This window comes from Panthera onca, chromosome D2 (assembly GCF_046562875.1).
Source record: "Panthera onca isolate mPanOnc1 chromosome D2, mPanOnc1 haplotype 2, whole genome shotgun sequence".
NCBI lineage: Eukaryota > Metazoa > Chordata > Mammalia > Carnivora > Felidae > Panthera > Panthera onca.
This window is the reverse complement of record NC_138349.1, coordinates 59,341,518-59,354,653: the sequence shown is the minus strand read 5'-3', so window position 1 is coordinate 59,354,653 and position 13,136 is coordinate 59,341,518. Positions and strand designations below refer to the sequence as shown.

At 33.5% G+C, this 13,136-nt stretch overlaps 2 protein-coding genes across 4 annotated transcripts in view; one reads left to right on the top strand and one right to left on the bottom strand.

Annotated features, from left to right (window-relative positions):
• The window catches only part of LRRTM3 (leucine rich repeat transmembrane neuronal 3), a 163,733-nt gene extending 151,630 nt beyond the window's left edge, over positions 1 to 12,103 (top strand). Inside the window, exon 3 of the mRNA XM_060642639.3 lies at positions 7,615 to 12,103. Coding sequence (XP_060498622.1) covers positions 7,615 to 7,824 — 210 coding nt within the window. The 3' untranslated portion in view covers positions 7,825 to 12,103. The remainder of the gene's footprint in view (positions 1 to 7,614) is intronic.
• The window catches only part of CTNNA3 (catenin alpha 3), a 1,784,170-nt gene that overhangs the window by 1,156,524 nt on the left and 614,510 nt on the right, over positions 1 to 13,136 (bottom strand). The gene's annotated exons all lie outside the window — the stretch shown is intronic.

Below are 13,136 nucleotides of genomic sequence, written 5' to 3'. Positions count from 1 at the left end.
TGGTACATGTTGATACTTATATACATTGAAATTCTGAAGAAATTCATAGCGGGAGCTCATCACTACAGAATCAAATTATCTGATTGGTTTTCATATAGGAAGTATTATGTGAACTAAATCCTGAAGTGTAAGATTTTTATGCAACTGATATAGAATATTATCTCATTTAGTTTGGAGATAATCTCAACAAAAAAACCTGAACTAATTTAAAAATAAGGTTGAAGAGAAACTCTTTTCTAATCAGTAGATAATCATATCATTTGAAAGCCTGTTTGGAAGACCAATACAAGATTCAGGGAATCCTAAGGTACAGCTCTCTGGGTCCTCAATAGAAATGAGAACCCCAAAGAGAGTCTGGATATCAAAATCCTGCCAATGTAGGATAAGTTCTCAAGATCAGGTATGTCAGAAATGGACAGCCTATTTTATGAAGAAGGTCAAAACTCCAATAAGCTAGCAGGGAGTAAAAAACCAGTTGGAAAGCAGGTAGGATATCAGAAATCATGACAGAAAACCAAATATAAATGCCTATGTTCAGAGAAATCCCATACAGTACCCCAACATGAGACTGAAATGCCCTGTCAGTCACAGATACAAAGAGTTCTTATACCAGACACGTCTGTAGCAGTGCCAAACACTATAATTTGTTGTTTGTTTTGAAGTGTTGAATGCAATTGATGATTTTCACTCATTCACAGATTTATACAAATCTATATTAAAAATATCAACTGCTGTATCATCATTATATGATCCTTAAGTGGACTATTGTAACTACAATTTCCGGGGAGGGGAGGAAGAAAAAAGAAAAAAAAGGAGATTGTTTTAAAACTGATTAGCTCCGTGGGTTCGAGCCCCGCATCAGGCTCTGTGCTGACCGCTCAGAGCCTGGAGCCTGTTTCAGATTCTGTGTCTCCCTCTCTCTCTGCCCCTCCCCTATTCATGCTCTGTCTCTCTCTGTCTCAAAAATAAATAAATGTTAAAAAAAAAAAAAAAAAATTTAAAACTGATTAGCAACTGCACCTCATTGCACAACAGTATGAAGAAACAGATTTGGAAACACAGCATCAAGATCAGTGGGGCCTTTGAGTCATAGTCTCAATTTGGGTCCCATCACTTTACCTGGCAACTGTGCCAATTTAGCAGGCATCGGACTGTGCAGAAAGATTTGCATGTAAATGAAAACAGTTTGGGGCATTTTGCTTTGCCTCAGTAAAAGAGAAACATCACTTTCTACTGCCACTACAAAAATAAAACAGAGGTTAACACAGAAGGATCCTGAGCAGAGTCCATGACTGGGAGAGCTAATTTGGCAGGTGAACCAAATTCTTGGAGATCACAGGCTGTGTTTCCAGGGAGCACTAGAGTCTGAAAAATGCAGGTGTGGAAGGTATTAAAGGACAAAGCACAGATAAAACATTCTGCGATTTTTAGGAGGAAAATCACCAAATTAAGAATATTTTATTTTTAATATTGTTTTTAAAATTTTTATATATTTCAAACATGTAACTAATACTTCACATAATAAAATATATTAATGTTTTAAAGTAAAATTAATAATAAAAGGTTTAAATAATTAAAATAAAATAAAAAGTAAACAAGGATTGTAAACATTGTAACACAGCACTATGTGCCTCATCATTAGTATGTATTTTTGGAAATTCATTGTAGCCCTCTACTTCTATCCTAGAGTCATAATAGCCTGGTCTTAACATCATTAGACTGTAGCAGATTTTCTTAGCCATGTAGTTCCCATAAAGCCCAGTCATCCTGCAATGGTTTTTAATTTCTTCCTAGGCTATACTAAATACCCTTTACTCTACTATTTCATTCATTCATGTGTTCATTGATTCATTGAATACATATTTAGTACTTACTATGTTTAAGGCACCATGTGAAATGATATAAGCCGTAGGGAAATGTGGTTAATCATAGATTTTATGCTCAAGAAGGTTATGGTCTAACATAAAATAAAATACATGTACAAATAAGGACCACAGAAGACAGACCTTCAAAATATACATACCATAAAAGTATTGAGGCAGTTCATTAATAATTCAAGGAAGAGAGAGCAAGAACAAGAATGAATGAATACGACAGAAATGCCAGTTGGGGAAAAGAGAAACTCTCTTTCTATATGAACTCCTCTCTCTTCCACTTGCTAAACATGTTAGAATGGTTTATATTCCAACCAGAAGCTTTAAAGACAAGCACTTGGTTTACCTCCAGCATCTAACACACAGCACCAGGCCCAGAGAAGGCATTCAACAAATCTTTGTTGAAGTGAATAAATTAATGAGTGAATATTTCTATTTGCTTTTGTAGACACTAGCATGTGAAATTATGAAAACCAATGTATATGTAGCCAGCTCCCATTTATTTCTCGTTGCAAATCTGGAATAGAAACAAATTGTTTTGTAAAGACAAAATACATTCACAAGTGGAAACATCATTTAAATATTTAAGATATATTTTTAGAAATTGCAAAGATAAGGGGACCTGAATTTTATAAGATTCTCCATTACTTAGATGGAGTGGGGACACTACTAAAATTACAAATTTGCAAGACACACATAAAATTCAGAATTTGTTTTCTTTTTACTCCAAATGCATTTTGGTGCAAGGAGAACTAAGACCTTTTAAGTGAAACTTGATTTTTTTTTTCACTTTATAATTTCATTCTGCAGGAGTTCACTATATTTTTGACACAAAAGACACTAGAATAATTATTACCCTCTTGTATGTAATGCTTTATTTCACATTATTCTCAAGTTCCAGACACTGGAAAATTTTCAAAATCATATTGAGTCCTTGCCTTATTATCATATACTTTTGATCTCAGGATAGCTATTCTTACTTTAGTTGGCAACTTAGCTCTTCAAAATACCAAAATTAATGTCAAAGTCTGGATTACATGTAATAATTTTAAAATATTTAAAAAGTTAGGGTTTTTTAAAGTTTAAAGGTAGCATAACATAAGTTCAGGCTCTTAATTAATTTCTTCCTGAAAAATTTTTAAAATAAATTACTACTAGAATCAAAATAATTAAAAGTAATGATCCAACAGTCTGTTGTACTTACACAAATTAACCATTAGAATGCTAAAGAGTTCCAAGAGATAGATTGCTCTTCAAACAGATAAATCAGCTTCAAAGTAAAATATAGTATCTCTGTGGGAGAGTCTATAAAAGTAAATGTAAATCACTTCTCAGCAAAATTGGCTCTTGCCAATAAATCCGGAAAATAACAACATTATTTCCAAACAAGAAAGATGGCTGGTTTGTTATGCACCCACAAAGGATGAACGATATAATTAGTAGAATCAGCAAATCAGAGCACAGTATGCATACACATATGAATATACATATATATACATATATATGTCCTTATACATAACACACAATAACTTGTATCCCAGCTCACCCCATCCATTGTCTTCCTTCACTCTCTTGCATTATTTTATCTATTTTCCTTACTAGTCTATGATCGTGCCAAAGAGTAGAAATAATGTCTTATTCATGTTTCTCACTTCCCCTTTCCTACTGTCCCCCCAGCACCTACCTATAACCATGTTTACATACAGAAAGAAATAAAGCAACTATTATTTAATAGGAAACAAAATAATCAAACTACAGATTGATTCGCATTTTTTGGTGTAAAGAAAAGTTTAACATCACTTAATTGGAAAAATTTCTACCAACTTCCAAGTCAACACAGAAATTTAGCTTTAAAATCCCTAAAGGTCTCCCTAAAATATCTTACACATATTTGTATCTGAGAGTATATGTAAAGTTCCTGTCCTAGCCCAGAATGTTCTCCAAATTAGACCCTTCTCCTTACACTTTGAATTAACCAATATGAGCTTTGTAAGAAGCAGACAGCTCTGATTTTGAGCCATCACCACTTACACACATAAATCCCTGATAAACTGCTTATTTTCTGAGGGCCCAGTGTGCAAAGCAGTATCATAAAGCTATGGTGTAGCACAGGAAATCTGTGTTCACCCTACTGAAAATAAGATTCAAATGTTGAGAACTGGTGTCTAAATAGTTATCAGGCACATTACATTGTGTTCACTTCTCTAGGCTCCAAGGACAGTGCCAGTTAGATAAAGTGATAAATAAGCAGTAAAATGTAGTGATGAAGAAGTCAGGCAACTACTTCTGCAATTCACCAAGTAAGTGATTGTAGACTACATAAACTATCTTAGTTTCCTCAACTGTAAAATGGGGAAAATTATATTTACCTCAAGCAACCTTTGAGAAACTTAAATAAGATGACCCTAGTCCAGCATGTAGCATGGTACCTAGCACAGTGTACATGCTCAATGAATGATAGTGATGATGAGGAAGATGTTACAGATATGTCCAGGCAGTTGTTGACCAAGAGATGGAACAAATGGCCACAGCTGCTCAGGTAGCTAGACAGAGAAACCACTACAAAAATCCTAAAGAAATTAAGGTAGGACCTGAGGTGACATCTAAGCCAACTTTGACACTCCTAGGAAACCAACCTGCAATGCTGATGATAATTGCTTACACTACTCTCATCATATAACACTTCCATTTCATCAACTGCCTCAATACTTAGGAACCAAAATAATAATTAATAATAAAATTTTCAAGATGGGAATCCCTACCTAAGCCAGTAGGGAAGATATTTTCCATTGTTTCTTAATATTACACAAATAATACCAAGGACATATCTTGGTACTTTGACTGTAAGTAAAACTACCAAAGCTCATGTTTGGAAGGACTGAAACAAATATTATTAACCAATCCCCAAACACACATCAAATTGCACATACCGTAGCAAAACCCGAGGCTACTCTTAGAAATCAGCTATGTACACAAATTGAAAGTAGAGGCATCAAGATGAACAAGTATAAAGTCACTAGCAACTGCTTTTTGAAAAAAGTCAAAACACTTCTTTAAATAAATAAATATATTATTATTATATGTAGTATATCTATATGCATATCTTATATAAGTAGCAAATATGAAATAGTTGTCCAACACTGATGTATCATCAAAATTTGTATTTTTCACAGAGTTAAATGATTTTGAAATCATAAGTATTGACCACAATATTATATATATATATGTGTATTTATGCATATGGTTATATACTGTGTATGTACATGCATAAATATATGTATGTAGTCCTACAAATGTACATGTGAATATATCCAATGCTAACTCTTAGACTTTCAAAATCATTTAAGTCAAGCTTGGAAAATTTACTGTGATGCTATATTCAGATATGGTTAGCTGCTAAATTCTTACTGGTACATCTTACCAGTTATTTTCTTGATATTAAGATGTCATTAACTAAGAATCACTGATAGTTGCACAGAAGAAAATACATGTTGAACATTCACATTGATTTTAAGTACCACTCCAAATTCAGAAATATTAAAATGTGAAAAATATGACTTGATATTGAAAAAGTATAACTGTGGGGTTATGTATTTCAAACTAAGACATATCCAAAAAAAAGAAACTCTCTAAAGAAAATATGTGGGATTTTTAAGTGAATAATGAGACCTAACTGATAACAGTACAAATTAGGACTTGCACTCTGGACACCAGCAGCCTGTAGATTTTAAACCAAGCAAGAAATTGTCTGTATTCACACACACACACACACACACACACACACTAACACACACACACACACACTAAATGTGTCATGGTTTACTGTTTTTCATAAATAGTCACCATAGAAATTACAAATTATTCACAGTAGAGTTAATTCCAAGTAAGCCAGGAAGCAGAAGTTTCCATGACAAATAAGAACAACTATATAAAATCCTACAGATATATGACCCATAACACATTACAGAGCATTGATTTCCCAGAGGCTAATGTAAACAGTTCTATTTTCGTTCTATTTTCGTTCTCTCCTATAACTCAGATCTATTCATGCTGTACAATTACTTTTGCATAATAATATATTTTAACTGAGTAGTTCATCAGTAACAATAGGAATTCTTATATTAAATGAGCATTTTTGGAAGCATCCTATCATTTCCTTTATGATCTTTCTTGGCTATTTTTTAAAGTGTATGTTTAAAGTGTTTTATTCATGTATCAGACAACTGCATGCTTTAATTTTTTTTAAGTCCACATAAATAGGAAGAGTTACTGAGGAATTTAATTTAATGAATGGGATTGCATTTCTGCCTCCAAGGACTAAACCCTACACATTTGATACACTGAAATGTCCATATTAAAAAATAAACAATAATCTCAAAAGAAGTGAATTCTTTTGTTCAAGAACACAAGAAAATACTTGTTCAACCAATTTTTACTGAAGGAAAAATAAATACGGATAGAAGGGCTGGGATGGAAAGAAAACTGCCCAAGAGGGTTCTTATCCAGGGAGAAAAGGATAAGGAGTCAACAAAAGAACAAAACCTAGACATTCTATTTTTCTTAGCTTTAGGCTCTAATCTCAGCTGAGATCAGAAAGGAATTCAGTCTAATATGCTCAAACAGAAATATATTTGATACATTCACCAAGCAAGAATGGTAGAAGTTTTTATCCAAGGCCATTCAACAACATGAATTAGTAATTGGGATATTAAACAGAGATTGGGGCTGAAGTTTCCTCAACTCTACCTACTTTTTATAACAAATTTTTATTATTTCACTGAAAAAAATGGAAATAATCTCTAGATTTTGATAATCAAATCACATTTCAGACTACTCTTTCTGTGCAACCTGTGTATTTCCCTTCTGCTCACATTGATTACTCTTGCTTTTTTCACAGATCTTTCTAATTGCTTTCTTCATTAAGCTACAATTTGCAAGGGAGTCCCTTCCTTATTTTTATCACTGGTTCCTTCAAACTAACATCATCCTTTGCTGCTTTTTAGAACTTCATAGGAGCCAAAGGGTCTCCCTAGGAGTTCCCTAAGCCTAAATTTTAGATATATGGACCAAACTACAGACATTAATGTTTCAAAACCTTTTGATAGTAAAACAGATATCAATAACTTATTGAGTAAGAAGATCCAGAATGACTTGCCTAGACAATTCTCTTCCTGCAATGGTTCTCAAAGTATTGTATGTAGATTAACATCACTAGCATCAAAAGGGGGAAATTGTAAGAAATGCAAATTCTAGGCATTACCCTCCCCCCCTCACCTACTGAATCAGAAATTCAGGGGAGTTTGGGATGGAGGTGAAGAAGGGGGAGGTGATTTTTATGCATGATAAAGTTTGAGAACCACCATTCTAGTGTATTCCAATACCAGATATAAGTAAATAATACTTTTCTTAGTTCTAAAAGCACAATTTTACCCTAGTGAGTAAAAGCATTTTCTGACTTCGTCAATAAAGCTTACAGCATTTTCAGAATCACTTAGGCGACTATTTATCTGATAATTTGAATTAAGAATTGAGCAGGTCCATCCCAGGCTTTAAAGCTGTTGTATTGTGCTTACTAGTATGAATGAGAATGAGGGACATCAGTTAGGATAGTGTGGGGACACTTGAGCCACAGATACAACCGTAGAGGTTAGTCAGGTTAGCACTTCATAGTCATCAAATCTTGCCCCCAAAGTGCTTTGTCGTTTTATAACTGACTTTTCTCATGTCATTTTTTCCCCAGATACCTTTATCAATGAATGTGTCAACCTTTCTGGCATACGACCAGCCCACAATAAGTTACTGTGGGGTGCATCATGAACTTCTCTCTCATAAGTCCTTTGAAACGAATGCACAGGAAGATACGATGGAAACACACCTAGAGACTGAGCTGGACCTGAGCACAATCACAACAGCTGGCCAAATCAGTGACCATAAACAGCAGCTGACTTAACTGAGCTAAGCGGTAGCCAAGGGTTGCCACCAAACTTTGTAACCTCAAGGACAAAAATGAGGAAGATTTGTTCATTGTGGACTCTCAAAACAAAACAAAACAAAAATCCCCTGTCAAACAAAAGTCCAAGATCTATTCATGAAATAAAGAAGACATGAATTGTTTCAAGTCTACACTTTGTAATTAGCTAAGTTGTGCAGTATTTTTTTGACTTAAACAGAGTATGACCCTGAAAACAGAAAAAGAATCTTTTTTTTCAAAACTCATCCTACCTACCTGTAAAAACTGTACAGAGCTAATGTATTTTTCATATTGTAAAGTTTCAATTATAGAAACAACTGATATGTACAGTACCATAATTTAATTACATTTTACTTTACAAACTTTACACATTTCAGTTTCTAAGATTTTAAATTAACAAAAATTTATTTCTTGTGTTATTCAGAGTTACTCAGTTTTGTAGGGACTGTTTTGTTACTGCTTTTGTGCCCAGAAACCTTTACTCTAAAATTCTGTGCTGTGCGAAACATGCACGATTTTTATCATGCTTACTGCGTAGAATTTTATCTACTTGTTCCAGAAATAATACATTAACCAAAAAGGATTTAATTGTTGAGACTTGTAAGAGGTTCTTCAATTACATAGGCAGGTTTTTCTTATAAATGAAAAAAAAAATCAAAGATTTTTTTAACACTTCTTCTCAGACTTAACTGTTGCCTTGAATTACAGCCTAGTTTCTAAGCAGTGACATGTAATGACAAAGAGGGATATTTTAACAACATATTTCTGAATGAATTGACTCATTATTTCATTATTTTGAGTAACCCATTGTTAACGGTAGGGGGAAGCATGGACAAAACATCACTGGAAACAAAGGCTGTAACCACAGCAACAGACTTTGATACACTTAAAAGGTGCAGCTGCCAGTGACAAAGAAAAACTTGTTACATCTCATCATTTTCAGGCCAAGGTGGGAAGGATAGAGCATAATAATTGTACAGTAGCAAATTTTCTCCTAATTAACCCAAAGTGGTTTACCTAAAAATAACCATCAGTTAGTGCAAAATGTGCCTGGTTTTTAAGACAACTTTTCATTTAGAACTGCGAGGCTATATTTTGGGAACATCTCAAAGGAACTTTGTGAAAATTTTCACTTTGTGTGCTACATCAATTCTCTCCTGGAGAAGAACTCTAAACATTGATAGCTCATTCAGTATAGATATGAGCCATGGTGGAGAACTTTATAACACAAGTAAACTGTGAATATCTTTTAATATGTTCTAAATTGTTTATATTGCCATCCATAATGAGATTTGCTTCTAAATTATCTGAAAAATAACCCAGAGTAATTTGAAGCCACCCCAGATCATATAGTGATTATGTAATTTGTATTATAAAGTTAATTTAAGTGAAATTATGAAAACCTAACTTTTCAGAGGCTGAAATAATCAACTTGTTTCTGTTGTTTGCTTGACACAGGTTATTGTTTGAAAATGTTATTTTATCTATGGTATCCACACATTCTTTTGTGTGTTTTTTATTATAAAACTACAAGTTTCAATTGAATTGCACTAGGAGAGATGCCTTTTTATGTTGTCATTTTGCATTCATAACATCAAAAATAGGTTGAGCAAATGTCAATCCAACAGGGGTCAAACACAATCAAAAACAATGAAGAAAAGAATTTGTTAAGACCAATGTCAAGTTTTTAATTTCTTATTTATTCCAAAGAAACTATACCTACAAAAGTCTAGTTTTATGCAGATTTATCATGGCAAATTTAAGAGCAACTTAAAGAGGAATAAACTTTAAAAATGTACAGCAAATTTTTCTTGAAAATACAGTCATAAAAAAAATTGGAAGAAGCAAACTCTCTTACTAATTTAAATGAAACTAAATGTCTCAGTACTTATATCAACTATTTAGCATCCCAGATTTCGTAACATATTTTGCATAAATTATTTGCTATTCAAAATTTTTTGTCATTTTACATCTAATTTTCATCTTTACTTTTTCCAATTTCTAATGTCTTTGCAATATATTATTCTTAGTATTCTTAATCCTCTACATTGAGATTGTGTTTTGCATAGTTAGCAAATTTATAGAGGATTAATTATAAATCTATTCTTGTGGGTCTGAAATTGGATGCAAAATTTTATTTATTATGTAAACCAAAATGTCATTTGCAATCTTTTTTTCATCAGAAGTTGTCCTTGCAAAGATCAAGCATCTTTTAATTGGCGTAAAAAAAAGCATTTTATATGTATTTCCAGACATTTTCAAATTGATAAATAACTTTTAGAAACATAAGGTTCTAGGGAGGTTCACAAATGTATGCCCTTGACTTCCTTAAGCAAACATTTTTTAAACATTTTAAATTCATCTAAGTAAACAACTATAAATAGAAGCAGTCATCTTGGAACCACAGCTCTGTGCATCTGAGAACTTAATACAGTAAGAGCCGAATAAACTAAGAATTTTTAGATTTCTCATATTTGAAATTAAACCCAAAGGATCTTTTACAAGAAAAAAAAAAGAAGATGCTGGGTTTTTGTTTGCCTAATTTTTATTTTGCCATGTTCAGGGCCATGGGGGAGGGTGGAAAAGGGAGTGAAAACCTCTTAGAGGAAACTATGTCTAGAATCTTTATCATACATTTGCAATTTATATATTTGTGTCTAAAATCCTTAATTATAACTTATCTTTTTCAGTATTCAGTGATCTCCTACTTCCTCTTGCTAACCACCCTGTCCCCAAGTCTCCTCCCTCTCTGCCTATTGCTCATTTAAACAACAGAAATGTTGATATGTTTGGGATCAAAAAATGCAGTTTGACCCAGCATGGTTACAATAACCACAGAAGCTGCAGCAAAAAATAAATTTATGCAGTGTTTTGGGGTTTATAAACCACATTTTATATAAATTATTGCATTTTGTCTTCATAACCATCCCATGAAGACACATTAATCTCAAAGAAGTTGAGACTCACCCAAGAACACAAGGCTAATAATTGGTGGAAATGAACCATTCTCAAAATTCATAGCCTGTTAGTCTTTCCACTAAACTAAAAGCCTTCTCTCGGATCAGAGCCAGAGAATTTCCAGAGATAGTGAACAGAATGAAAAAAAAATGTTTGTCATGTTGTTTAATCTCTAATTTAACTCAGTTCTTCTATCTGTATAATATATGAGCTAAATGAACTCTTTCTATGTGCTACTCTGGCTCTCACATTAAAATTTTGTTCAAAAAGTAAAGCAAGTCATAGATTTCTTAACATATTATGTCATTTGTAAATGTGCAGATGAGTTGCTTCAAGCAAGTGGATATATGTAGGCCCAAGATATGGACATAAAATCAAGAACCACAAGGAAAGAAATCAAAGACCATCTAAATTGAGATTGCGTGGGTTATAAAACAGATCCATAGTGCGATGTTCAACACATGTTCAACACATGTTCAAATGAACACATACTCAATTCAGAGCTAATTGGGAAGACTTTTATATTTTTTTCCTTTTTTTTAATCTCAGCAAGAGTACTTCTTAAGTGTTCTTAAACTTTTCTTAATACAGAATAATTTTCTCTATTCTCCTAACAAAAATGGAATGTAATTTGTCCAAACTGATGTATAGATGCCAAAACATATTCTAACAAGCAAGTAGTATTTTATTGATCTGCTCATTTTTACCAACTCTCTATATTCCTTCTTGAATGTTCCAGAAAACCATAAAACCATACAGATTTTAATATAAATTATATTTTTAGAAGGAAAGAAAACTTGTCTACATTCAACATTCAAGACAAATTACAAAATCCTATCTGAAGTCATTTCAGACTCCACAAACTCCTTGGAAATAGCAATATCTCTTTGCAAAAATATTTTTTAAAATAAAGCCACTGTAAATGGAAGTGAAGACCTTATTTGGTTATGTCTGCTCCTGACTAGAAAACAGATATCATCTCTCAACCTAAACATTCAAAATAAGTAAAGAAACTGAAAGCACGAAAATAGATAACATATGTGAACTATTAGTATGCTTGAAGAAAGAAGATCAGATGTACTGAGTAGATGGAGGTACAGGAAGGAAGAGGAAGTAGGACTGGCAGATATTTAGCCTCAGGAAAAACAGTGAAAAATCTTTACAGCAAAAAACAGTAACATCTTACACTGACATACCTCTTAATGGTTTAACTCGCTGGGTAATAAATAGCATAATGACCTGGAAACACATAAAAAGTCCCAAGGTCTAGATGAGTTAGCTATGCAGTTAAGAATGCAGATGCACTGGGGCGCCTGGGTGGCTCAGTCGGTTAAGCGTCCGACTTCAGCTCAGGTCACGATCTCACGGTACGTGAGTTCGAGCCCCGCGTCGGGCTCTGGGCCGATGGCTCAGAGCCTGGAGCCTGCTTCCGATTCTGTGTCTCCCTCTCTCTCTGCCCCTCCCCTGTTCATGCTCTCTCTCTGTCTCAAAAATAAATAAACGTTAAAAAAAAAATTAAAAAAAAAAAAAAAAAAAAAAAGAATGCAGATGCACTAGCCTTTCAGTTAAGAGTTTCCAACTACTGCTATGACCTCAATGCACTACCACTGTCTCTAACTAGAGAGGTACCAAGCACCGAAGATCCAGGATCCATGCTTTCAAAACTGACTCTACCACAAGGGTAGATTAGACTGACAATCAGCAACTGTGCTTTATTTTAATATCAATTATAATGAGGAAGAAACATTTAAGAATACACCAGAGTGGTGATAGGTTATTTTCAAAGCTCTCTCACGGCTTCCATTATGATTTCAATGTGAGTTAGGAGGCTGTTTATATTTAACATTTTTTTAATTTAGGGTAAAATTCATGTTTTAAAAAGTCCACAGTTGATTATTTACTTTTCTATTAAGAACAGTGAACTTAAAGCAACAGAGTGAGTGCTTGAGCCATCTAGGACTTAGAAAACTCTTGAGTTTCTTCCTCCTCTTTCCCAAACATTTATAGATTTTGTTTTATATGTGTGTCTTACTGACAAGCTAAGTAAAAATTGGTTTTGAATAAATCAAGTAATATTTCAAATGCATCAAGGGACCTTGTGATAAAGGATACTTGAAGTAAATCCTATTTGTTTTCTAATCTGAAACATCACTCACTAATTTATCATTTGTAAGTTGATTTCAATATATCTTGTGTTATATAATGCGGCACACCTGTACTGCATGGCCTTGAAGGTTCTATGATGCAGTCTTTGCCTCAGGCTGTGTAAAATAAAGAACTGACTCTAGGTTTTGAGCAAGTCTATAGACACGGTAGTGTGATAATTTTCAATC